Source organism: Ranitomeya imitator, chromosome 3 (genome assembly GCF_032444005.1).
Source record: "Ranitomeya imitator isolate aRanImi1 chromosome 3, aRanImi1.pri, whole genome shotgun sequence".
Classification (NCBI taxonomy): Eukaryota; Metazoa; Chordata; class Amphibia; order Anura; family Dendrobatidae; genus Ranitomeya; species Ranitomeya imitator.
Window position 1 is genome coordinate 542,161,968 of NC_091284.1, and position 12,531 is coordinate 542,174,498.

The window sequence follows — 12,531 nt, forward strand, 5'->3', positions numbered from 1 at the left end:
AGTGGGGACCGTTAAGAATTTATTGACTGGTATTGAATTAGGGGAAGAGTACAGGGGCTAATTAATTTATATATTAGGTGTGCAAAGTGTCTATTTATAGTTAGTGGCTGTACAGTGGTGGATTACAATTTATATTTGGAATGGTGGGTTGCATAACAATTAATTATGCATTAATAGTGGGTGCACGTCTGTATTCAGCTGTGTAGTGTAGAAGAAAGGGAAAATGTGGGAAATATGCTTTTGAAGTTGTGCTCTAGGTAACTTATTTTATGCATAGACAAGTCCAGGATGGAGGAAGTGATGGCGGTCTGCACAGGATGAAAAAGAAAAGCAAAGATGAAAGACTTCAGCTAGAGATATCACTGGTGAGTCAGTATTTCCTGTACACTGACATTATACACTATATACAGAGCTCCTGTGTATAATGGCACTGTAATGGTAATATATAGTCTGGTCATGGTGTGACGGTATTTGTCCCTTGTATGTGGTATTAATGTCATTTTAAAAAATGTATGTGATGCATGCAGTTCTATGCAGCTGAACGCTTAGTGTGATTTGTGACGATATGGTACAGAAGTTGAGTTTTCCCAGGAGTGGGTGGTGGGACTGTGGAAGGTTCCAGAGTGCTGGTGACTGTCAGGTATTGATGTGAGAGACTCGTGCGAGTTTCCCGCATTGCACTCGCAAGTGTGACCCCGGCCTTAGTGTGATTTGGGACGATATGGTACAGAAGTTGAGTATTCCCAGGAGTGGGTGGTGGGACTGTGGAAGGTTCAAGGGGTGGAGGCAGAGCTGGGGTGGAGCCTGGGCAGAGTCACAAGGGGGCCTGAAAATGTTACCAGAGTGGGGCCCTGAAATTCCTAGTGGCAGCCTTGAGAACGCGTACCCATTACAGTCAATGTGGCAGTTCACATGTCTGTGATTTTTTGTAGCCAGAAACATGTTTTTGATCTGAAAAATGGGTCTGTGAAAAATCACTGACAGCACACATTGCCATCCGTGTCAATCCTTAAGGTACCTTCACACTAAACGATATCGCTAGCGATCCGTGACGTTGCAGCGTCCTCGCTATCGATATCGTTCAGTGTGACACGCAGCAGCGATCAGAATCCAGCTGTGATGTCGCTGGTCAGGGCTAGAGGGCCAGCACTTTCTTTGGTCGCTGGCTCTCCCGCTGACATCGCTGAATCGGCGTGTGTGACAACGATTCAGCGATGTCTTCGCTGGTAACCAGGGTAAACATCGGGTCACTAAGCGCAGGGCCGCGCTTAGTAACCCGATGTTTACCCTGGTTACCATCCTAAAAGTAAAAAAACAAACGCTTCATACTTACCTTCGGCTGTCTGTCCTCCGACGCTCTGCTTCTCTGCACTCACTGTGAGCACAGCGGCCGGAAAGCAGAGCGGTGACGTCACCGCTCTGCTTTCCGGCCGCTGTGCTCACAGCCAGTACAGAGAAGCAGAGCGCCGGGGACAGACAGCGGTAGGTAAGTATGTAGTGTTTGTTTTTTTTACTTTTAGGATGGTATCCAGGGTAAACATCGGGTTACTTGTGCATGTACAAGTTCTATCTGTGTTTTTCAGATAGCACTCGTACCCAAGAATGGTCTTTAAGCCTTTCACAGGTCCGTGAAAATGGAAGTGACAGGTCCGGTTTCGATCTGAGGGTTTTGGTTTAATATTAGAAATGAAAGTAAACGGGTCAGTGAAAAAAAAAACAAAAACAAAAAAAAACATGCTTGCATGTCATCAGGCACTGTCAGGAAGGAGAAAGTAGTGAAACTTTTTTCCTTCACATACAAGTAAAACTGATGACGCTCGGACCACCCTCTGGTCAGGGGGGGGTGGGGGGGGGGAAATAAAAAATCGGTCTGTTTTTTTTGTACATGGAAAAGTTGGATGTGTGAATTACATGACACTAATGAATAGGAGAAGCTTTGGAATTTATTTTTTCGTACAAGAAAATCAGATGAAACACTGATGGTGAAATTCAAAACAATGACCAAGCACTGATGAAGATCAAGTAAAAAAAAAACACAGATAAAAATCAGGCCCCTTACTGGGCTTTTTTCCTTCTCTTTTTAATTAATCAAAATTGACTTCAATTGTAAAGTAATGGAGCGGAAACCACCTAAATAATGGATGTGTGTGTCACTTCTATTAAACCCCTGGTGTTTTTGAAAGCCTGAATTGTAAATATAAAAAAAAAAACCTCAACAGAATGCCAAGTTGTTTACCTATAGAAATGAACAGGAAGATTCTCCCGAGCCTTCTGTGAACAGTTTTTCTGGTGTTTTTCAGAAAGGACCTGCTAAAAAACAAACAGAAAATAGGTAGTGTGAATATACCCTAAGGGTATGTTTCCACGTGCAGTAAACGCTGCGTGTTTGACGCTGCAGAGACGCAGCGTCAAACACGCAGCGTCCAGATGTTACAGCAGAGTGGAGGGGATTGAATGAAATCCCGTCTCCACTATGCGTGGTAACACGCACGCGGCAGCCCTGCGACTCCGGACATGCAGCGCGTCTTTTAAAGATCGCAGCATGTCCGTATACCTTGCGGCGCCGCTGCGGCGCCGCAAGGTATAACACAGGGCCCCATGTGTGGGGTGCGATGATCCCGGATGTGTGCAATGAACACATCCGGCATCATCGCGTCCCAGAAGGGGGCGGAGCTTAGCGCGGAGAGGGTTTACCACTCCGACTAAACCGCCGGCCATCCTGAAGGTCAAAAATGACCGACCTTGAACTTCAATATTCTTTAAAATATTCAAGATGCGGCTCTGAAACCCGTGGCCGACCGACCCATCCTCATTTAAGGTCTGTTGGATAGCAAATAAAGCTTCTAACATGCTTGCCAGCACCTCCCAGTCTTCCACACTGTCCAGTCTCACCAGCCAAGAGTCTGGATCACTTAATCCTCACCCTGATCAGCCTTCCTCCCACCATGTTGAGTCCCAGGAGACCAGTTATTCCACACTAGGACACTCCGAAGAGTACTTTACATAATTTATTGATTATGGCCTCTTGCCCTCCATGTTCAAAGAGGGACAGGAGGACATGCTGTTTAGTGATGAACAAAACTTAGAGCAGTCAGGGTTATAAGAAGTTGACGGTGGAGAACGACAAATTTTGTCTAAGGAGGTAGATGATGATGAGACACAGTTGCCGATAAGTCATGTTGTTAAGTCACCAAGTCAGGAGGAACAGGGAACACAAATCACTGACCCAACCTGGGAAGCTGGCATGCAGAGCGAGGACAGCAGCAATGAGGGGGACAGATCAGCAGCACCTGAAATACTCGTGAATTTCTCTGTGAAAAAGTCAGGTGGTCACCAGGTTGTGACTTTTTTTTAGCCCCTTAGTGATGGAGCCAATTTTGACCTTAATGACAGGCCAATTTTTTTTTAATCTGACCAGGGTCAATTTTTTTGAGGTGATAATTCTGGAACGCTTCAACAGATCCAAGTGATTATGAGGCCGTTTTTTAAGACATATTGTACTTCATAATACCAGTCAAATTTGTTTGATATGACTTGCAGTTGTGAAAATATCGGAAATTTGGGGAAAATTTTGAAAATGTCACAATTTTAACAACTTTAAATTCTTAGGAGAAATTGCACAACAAATTTTGTGTTCTATTTTCTTTTGAGTACGTCAATACCCCATATGTTGGGGAAAATTACTGTTTAGGCACATGGCAAGGTTCGGAAAGGAAGGAGTGATGTTTTGGAACATAGACTTTGATGGAATGGTCTGAGGACGCTATGTCGCCTTTAGAGAGCCCCTTATATGCCTAAACAGTGGAAACCCCCCACAAGTGACCCCATTTTGAAAACTATACCCCTCAAAGATTTTATCCAGGAGTACAGTAAACATTTTGGACCCCTAGGTACTGCATAGAATTTGATAAAGTTGTCATATGGAGAGGTTTTTTTTTTATTTTTCACGAAAATGTTGTTTTAACCCTACATTTGTAATTTTCACAATGCTTATTAGGTGAAAATGGCTATGCAACTTCTCTCGAACAAGATGATACCCTATATGTGGTCAAACGCTTCTGTTTGGGCACAAGGCAAGGCTAGGAAAGGAAAGGGCGCAATTTGTCTGGAATAAATAGTGAATGCCATGTCGCATTTGGAGTGGTCCTGACATGCGAAAACAGCAGAAACGCCACACAGGTGACCCCATTTTAGAAATTACACCCCACAAGAAATTCATCTAGGGGTGTACTGAGCATTTTTAACCTACAGGTGAGTCACAAAACTTTATTATAACATTTAGATGTGAGAACAAAAATGTTTTTTTTTTCCACTGAAATACTGTTTTAACACCAAATTTATAATTTAGTCAAGGGGGAATGGGAGAACTTGGATGCCACAATATTTCATGCAATTTCTCTACAGCACTGCAACAGGCACTGCTGAAGCCAATTTGTCTACTAGGCAAGCAGCACACTGCCGCAGAGTTGTTGAAGGGAATAACAGACCAGACAGATCTGTGGCCTCGCCACTGAACAAGCGAGCATGGCATGGTGTGCAATAATGACTAACCTGGTGACGGTTATGAAGCTCGGCAAGCTCTCACATGTACAACTTAGTGCTTCAGCGGTTTCTGAAAACCTACTCAGATTTGTTATAGCTTCTGGTCAAGGTACACCATGTGAGCAGCAAATGCCAGCTCACTGACCGGTGTGGGACATGACCATGCGCTGCAACTCCACACTGCACATGCTGGCAAGGCTTTGTGTGAGCAGAGGCAAGTTGTTGAATACCAGCTCCAACACACTCGTTGGTATTCTCATCAGCCTCCGCACATAACTGAACAGAGAGCATGGATGTCTGACATTTGTGCGGTTCTTCAAGACTTTGAGGACCCAACAATGATGGTGAATGGCGATGAATGATGCAATAGTCAGCACAACTATCCCGCTTCTGTGCCTACTTAAACAGTCGTTGCTCACAACTAAATAAATATGAAGCTATACATGGTAGAGATGGAGGAAGATATGAGACAAAGATGCTATCCAGCCAAGATTCACAGCTGCTTAGCGCAGATTTGGTAACAATGAGGAGGAGAAGGAGGAACAGGAGATGGTTGCTAGCGCACCAGAGGCTAGTCCTCTCACAAGATTCTTCCCATCTCTCCTACATGAATGGGCTGAGGAGGGGAATGAGGAGGAAGAGAGGGAGGAGATGGGAGAATTGTCATCATGGTGGAGACAAGGAAGTATTGGCTGTAGGGACCTTGGCACATATGGCAGACTTTATGTACTGCTGGCTTTCCGGTGACCCTCGCGTTATATTCATCTTGGCCAAAAAAAGAGCACTGATTATTCACCCTGCTAGACCCAGGTTACAAGGAGAACTTTGCATCTCTCCTTCCTGAGGTGGAGATGTCAACTAAAATGGTGCTATTGCGGAAGGCCATTGAGGAAAATATGTTGAAAAATATTTCCATAAGACAACACTAGAATCAGAGAGTAAGCTTCCTTCCCCAAATAAGAAGGAGAGGTGAGGGAGACACACACCAGGTACAGCAGAGGCATGGGTACACTGTCAAAGGCCTAGGCCTTCATGACACCCTCCCAGCATCCATGCTCCAATGACCGGTCTCTATGACAAGGAGGGAAACGTTTTTAAAGATGGTCAAGAAATACCTGGCCAACCAAAGCATCGTACTCCCAAATTCCTCTGCAACCTTCAACTATTGGGTGTCAATGCTTGACACCTGGCATAAGCTGTCCCTCTATGCCTTGGAGATGTTTGGCTGCCCTGCCGCTATGGTCTTGCCTGAGTGGGTTTTTAGTGTAGAACAGAGCCTTTATCAGTGTAGGAGTATCACAACTACACTTTCTTTTCAATATTTTAATGTGACACTACAGCCAATGCCTTTCAAGGCTGTATGGATGACCCTGCCTGTAATTTTTGGCAGTCTTTGCAGTTAGTGCATAGTCTTTAGGAATCCAGGAGTACCACTACATGACAACGGCATTGTGCTTAGAGATACAGGCTAGGAGATAGCTGCTTAGCCATGGAAACGAATATCATGAAGCTCCCTATGCATTCTTGTGCTGATGTTAACGACAGAGGAGGTTTGGAGCTTTGCAGTTATTGCATCAGTAGAGCGTTTGCGACTTATGTGCCTCATCACCCAGTAATTTTACATGATCTGCAACTTCATGGCTGCGTTGCAGTGGTTCCAAACCACTTCCACTTTTAAATACTACTCACAGCTGATCGTGAAATTTCTTCCACCCTAAATATTCCACTAAGAAACAGTGATATTCTATTACAGCACCACGCCAATTCAGTGTGGTCTTAAGAAGGAGCTTTGCTCTCTGAAAGTTGTAAAGGCAGACTGTATGTCTTGTAGCCAGATGTTGTACACCTATGGCAAATGGCAATATCCATTTAGTTTGTAGATCGCTAGGGTATTTAGAGGTCAAAGTTTGCCCCCTATATAATTCAAAAGAGAGAGTTGTTCTTTAAGTGACTGGATCTCCTTTGTGGATTGTGCAGTTGGATAGTCAAGGAAAAAAAAGTTGTTCCAGCATCTGGTAAAATATTTCTTTCCTTATTTTAAGTCCATTAAAAATTTACAAAAATTACAATGGTTGCATAGACAGGGCAAGGGAGCAAGATGAGTTTCGAACGCTCACTTGCGTTCTTATCACAACTTCAAGCCATTGTAATTTTTGTTAATTTTGTTTGCGTGGGTTTCCTCCAGGTACTCCGGTTTCCTCCCACATTCCAAAGAAATACTGATCGGGAATTTAGATTGTGAGCCCCATCAGGGACAGCGATGATAATGTGTGCAAACTTTAAAGCGCTGCGGAATATGTTAGCGCTATATAAAAATAAAAGAATATTATTTATTATTAATCGACTTAAAATAAAGAAAGAACTATTTTACCAGATGCTGAAACAACAACTTTTTTTTTCCTTGAGTATATTATCTGTTGTGGATCCACGTGGTTCCATGCAAGATGGACTTCAAGCACTAGGTGAGCTGGCTTTCTCTTTACTGTATGTGAATGCTGTCGGATAGTCTATAATGTATTCCAGACACAATTAGGGCAGGTGCAGACGAGCGTATATTCTCACATCCAAGAGAATCGGGTCAATTATGCAAATCACACTGTGATCAGTGTTATCACAGTGTAGAAAAAATTCTCCATCTACTCCATGGTGTTGGTTCGTGGAAATCTAACTGCACTCAGATGTCATCCGAGTACGGTCTGATGTTTTTCAAGCAGTCACTGATTTGCATGGCCAAGTTGGATTAGGACAACCAGTCCAAGAGGCAGGATCCTAGCAGCTTCTCCTCATTCTGTTCCCTTAGACTGAAAAGTCTCTCCCTATATCTGTGTGTACATAGGGAGAGATCTGTCAGTCAAACAGAACGAGGCAGGGAAAAAAAAAGAAAACAAAAAAGGAAAAGACTGGGACTGGCCTCTTAGACTAGTAATTCTTGTCACGTTATCGGCCCGCTGTCCCAAAGTATGCTTTCTATGAAACACCACAGCATGTGAGTGAAATATACATGGCTACAATAATGGAGCCGGTCTCCCACTCATGGTGCCCATGCTTCAGGCAACACAAGTCAGCTGACTTGTGCTGTAATGTCAGCAATGTGGTTTTGCTCATTTACATACCATCAAGAAATGGGCTCCAAGTCCTGGAAATTGTGAGGTGGAGCCTCCATTGGTAGTACTAGTTTTTCCAGCTCACCTACCAGATGAAAAGAATAATGTCATACATCAGCACAGGCCACCTTCTACTACAATTTCAAGACCTAGTTCTGATGTGGAAGGGCCCACTGTAGGGGCTTTAGGTGGTGGACAAAGTTCAGCCCTGCACGCTGCCTCACCTACATGTGTGACATCTTTCTATCATAATCAGCATTATCCATTTCAGCAATTTGTATTACAGTAGGTATCTTTACTTCCCATGAGAATCATTGAGCCTTGAGTGTTCAAAACCAAGTTGTCAATCCTTGGACCAACAGCTACAAATCAGCAGGGACGTATGCGCCAATAGAACCAGGGGGCAGGTGCCTAAGGCGGCAACATTTAGTGGGCGGGACTTAAATGAGATTTTTTTTATATGCCTTTTGTTTTTAAAATCATCAGCTCCTGAGACACGCATGGAGGCTGCTTAGAATGTGAACGAGCACAAGTCTGGTAAATGCCAGGCAGCACTAGACATAGTAATATAGATGACTAAATTTGCTCTCCTCAAAACAGCGGGTATGTCATCAGATACAGGCTGAGCTGAAACAGCACAAGCAGGAAGTGACAGCTCAATCAGCTTCATACGAATAACGGAAGTGGTCATTTGTTTCAGTCTACACGGGGTATAGATCTACTTGTGTATAGCAGACCTGGCAGTATGGAGATCTCTGTGGAGGAGTCAAAAGCGGTCAACTCCTAAATGTTTTATGGTAGGTCTTGAGAAAATAGGTCTTGCATGTATTAACTGTTAAATAAAAGGAGGGGGAGTGAAGATTTTTGTAGGTAATAAATTAGCTGTACGACCTTCTCCACTAAACGATCGCTGATCGGCTAGGTACCGGTTTGGTGATCAGTTGTGGTTTCATAGCCTGTTTACACAGGAGATTACAAATCAGTAGTAGATCATTCAGTGCACATAGGCTGCCTTTGTTTTCTGCAGCACAGCTCCTGCTTACACAGGATGTGCTGCCAAAAGCTTATCTTTTGGGCCACCCAAAAAGATCATTTCACTTGACAAATTAGTGTTTTGCTCATTTCTCGAGCCTGCGTATGATGGATTTGTTGCACAATTTGAGGTGAACTACAATGTTTTAATTGTACCTCCATTTATAATCTGCCAAGCGATCTGACAAATGCATTACGTGAATGCAGAATGTAGACAGTACCGACTTCCATTCAGGGTTAATGCACACGTTGCAGGGCCAGCCCTGACATGCAGTTTTACCACACCTTTTTTCATATTATTTATGCCTGGGCAATTTTGCTACTAAAACTACTATTTTACTACTGGATTTTTTTTTCTTTTGCCACACTGCACGAAATATAGGACTACACATCAACGCACACTAACATTAGATATGTCAATATGATTGACAGTACTGATCTAATCTGAGTTATGATGTGGAAATGGTTCTTAAAATTAATTAGAAAGAAGCCAATCTTTTTATATATGTGCATCGAAATTCATTTATTCCAGATAAAAACAATGCAATTACTAGTATAGCGCCGATTTCCTAATTAGAAAGATGCCGCCCCCTTACGACACCACACTCTGGTCTAGAACATGACCAATGATTGAGGGGCAAGTGATCAGAGCTGGCCAGTAGAAGTCCCCCAATAAGGCCGGCTTCACACTCAGCGTATGAAAATACGGTCCGTATATTACGGCCGTAATACGCTGAAATGTCCCGAAAATAGTGGTCCGTAGCTCCTCCGTAGGCAGGGTGTGTCAGCGTTTTTTGCGCATGGCATCCTCCGTATGTAATCCGTATGGCATCCGTACTGCGTGGTTTTTTCGCAGGCTTGCAAAACCAACATACCGCTATAGAAATGATCCATGTGTCCCAAAAAGAAAGAAAAAAAAAATTATATATATATACACATTATATATATATATATATATATATATATATATATATATATATATATATATATATATATATATATATATATATATGTCAGTGAGACACATATATGTATATATATTAATATTTATTCCAGCGCTATACAGCTTGGGAGCTTTCTAGGTAAGTTCCCACGATCTATGAACATCCAGCAGGGGGCGCCTCACCGCAAATGAAGCTAAATATAGCTCATTGATCTATATTTAGACTCATTCCCCGGGGTTTTGCAGCGAGGAGTAGCATTGCATTAGCAAAGCTCCTTGCTGCAAAATGTTTTCACCCCTTCAGAAGGATTTACATCGTTGGACGTTACAGATCTGCGGAGGGTAAGTATATTGTTGGTTTATTATGTTTTTTCTTTCACAGAACGAGGGTCTTCAGTGACTGGATTGGGCGTAGAATAAAATACTCCAACAACCATTGTTTTTATTTCATTAAAATAATTTTAAATAATGTGTTTGTGTTTTATTTAACCCTTTACTACAATTGGATTAATAATGGATAGGTGTCATAATTGACGCCTCTCCATTATTAATTAGGCTTAATGTCACCTTACAATAGCAAGGTGGCATTAACCCTTCATTACCTCATATCCCACTGCTACACGGGAATGGGAAGAGAGTGGCCAAGTGCCAGAATAGGCGCATCTTCCAGATGTGCCTTTTCTGGGGTGGCTGGGGGCAGATATTTTTAGCCAGGGGGGGGGCAATAACCATGGACCCTCTCCAGGCTATTAATATCTGCCCTCAGTCACTGACTTTACTACTCTGGCGGAGAAAATTGCGCGGGAGCCCACGCCAATTTTTTCCGCCATTTAACCCTTTATTTTAAGAGCTAGAACGGCCAAATTTTGCAGATACACTCTACTGACATTAGTAGTGTGGAATCTGCAAAAAAAATGGAGAGAAGACATGGTTTACTGTATGTAAACCATGTCTCAAATCATGTCGGGTTTTAGGAAGGAGAAAGAAAAAGCCGGTAATTGAATTACCGGATTTCAAGCTGTATAGCGCTGGAATAAATATTAATATATATACATATATGTGTCTCACTGACATTATATATATATATATATATATATATATATATATATGTATATGTATATGTATATGTATATGTATATGTGTATATATATATATATATATATATATATATATATATATATATATATATATATATATACCTATTCTATGTGTACACATTTATTCTACCTATTCTACTGTAAGCTGTCAGTGTGATTTTACTGTACACCGCACTGAATTGCCGGCTTTTCTCTCTAACAGCGCTGCGTATTCCTCGCAAGTCACACTGCTTGTCCGTGTGTAATCCGTATTTTTCACGCTTCCATAGACTTTCATTGGCGTATTTCTTGCGCAGTACGGTGACAAACGCAGCATGCTGCGATTTTGTACGGCCGTAGAAAGCCGTATAATACTGATCAGTAAAATACGGCAGATAGGAGCAGAGGCATAGAGAATAATTGTGAGTTTTACAGACGTAGTTTCTGCGCTCTTACGTCCGTAAAACTCGCAAGTGTGAAGCCGGCCTAACACTGCATGTGGCATTAGAAATTAGCAAACGCACACCGCCATAAACAGTTTTATTCAATGGAGGCCGATAATTGAGGAGTCAGGACTCATACTTGTCCATTAATCCAGACCAGACTGCACTGGGGAAGGGCTTCTGAAATGAGAACATTAGTGCCGCTCTAGTAGTTTGTGTATGTGTAAAATTTTAGGCTGGGCTCAGATGGCTGCATGAAAAATCAGGCCTGTCTCATTGCAAAATGCGGACATGAATGGCTCAGTGTGCGTGTCCACAGATCGGATGAGCTGCCTGCCATTTAGGGTACTTTCACACTAGCGTTTTTTGTAAATCCGTCACAATGCGTCGTTTTGCAGAAAAAACGCATCCTGCAAAAGTGCTTGCAGGATGCGTTTTTTCCCCATAGACTTCTATTGGCGACGCATTTGCGACGGATTTGCACACTTCGCATCCGTCTTGCGACGAATGCGTCGTGCGTTGGCGGACCATCGGGAAAAAAAACCCCTGCATGTAACGTTTTTTTCTCCCGACGGACCGCTTTTTCCGACCGCGCATGCGTGGCCGGAACTCCGCCCCCACCTCCCCGCACCTTACAATGGGGCAGCGGATGCGCCGGAAAAATGCATCCGCTGCACCCATTGTGCAAAGCGTTAAACGCTAGCGTCGGAATCTCTCCCCGACGCATTGCGACGGGGAGATTCCGACACTAGTGTGAAAGAAGCCTTACCTGCACTAGTCTAGTCCGTAAAAAAGACCAAAGTAATGTAGGCCGTGTTTATTCCCCCAAGCACACCATTGATCCATGAGGAATATGAGACATGGGCACTGGCTATAATGGGTACATGTGATCACCATGCGCGGTCCACAGTGCACACATACAGCAAACGTCCACCTGCCGACAGGTGATATAATCTGACATGAAAGGAGAGGTGGCCGGCAGCCCATGTGTTCTCCATAATGGGAGTTCTGTAGACAGGCAAACAAGTGCAGTAGGTTTTATACAGAACTCCCATAACACATGGTGGTCACCTCTCCAGGCAGAAGTGGGACCGCATCTATCAGACATTTTTATATTTCATCAGTTTTTCTTTTATATGACAAAAAAACGCATCTCCCAGCAGCAGATTTATCAGTGTGCTGTATTTTTTATAGACCGATGCACTTGAACAGGCGAGTTTGATTCACAAATCAGAAAAGAGTTGGACAAGTCTCCATCCATCATGTTTTATCTTTTTTTTATGGAGACCATAATAATAGATGAGGACATGAGAATAGCCCTATAAAGTAGAATCTGTGCATGGCCTACAGTAAATATGGATAGTACACAGTCAAATAAACACAGCGATCTG

The 12,531-nt window shown here is 42.9% G+C and overlaps 2 protein-coding genes across 4 annotated transcripts in view; one reads left to right on the forward strand and one right to left on the reverse strand.

The window, feature by feature from the left end:
- Nucleotides 1-12,531, reverse strand: part of SLC9A7 (solute carrier family 9 member A7) — a 142,191-nt gene that overhangs the window by 125,183 nt on the left and 4,477 nt on the right. The window lies entirely within an intron of this gene.
- The window catches only part of LOC138670471 (uncharacterized), a 42,739-nt gene continuing 38,560 nt past the window's right edge, over nt 8,353-12,531 (forward strand). For both annotated transcript variants that reach the window (XM_069757852.1, XM_069757851.1), the window contains exon 1: nt 8,353-8,443. In XM_069757852.1, the coding sequence (XP_069613953.1) occupies nt 8,434-8,443 (10 nt within the window). In that variant the 5' untranslated portion in view covers nt 8,353-8,433. The remainder of the gene's footprint in view (nt 8,444-12,531) is intronic.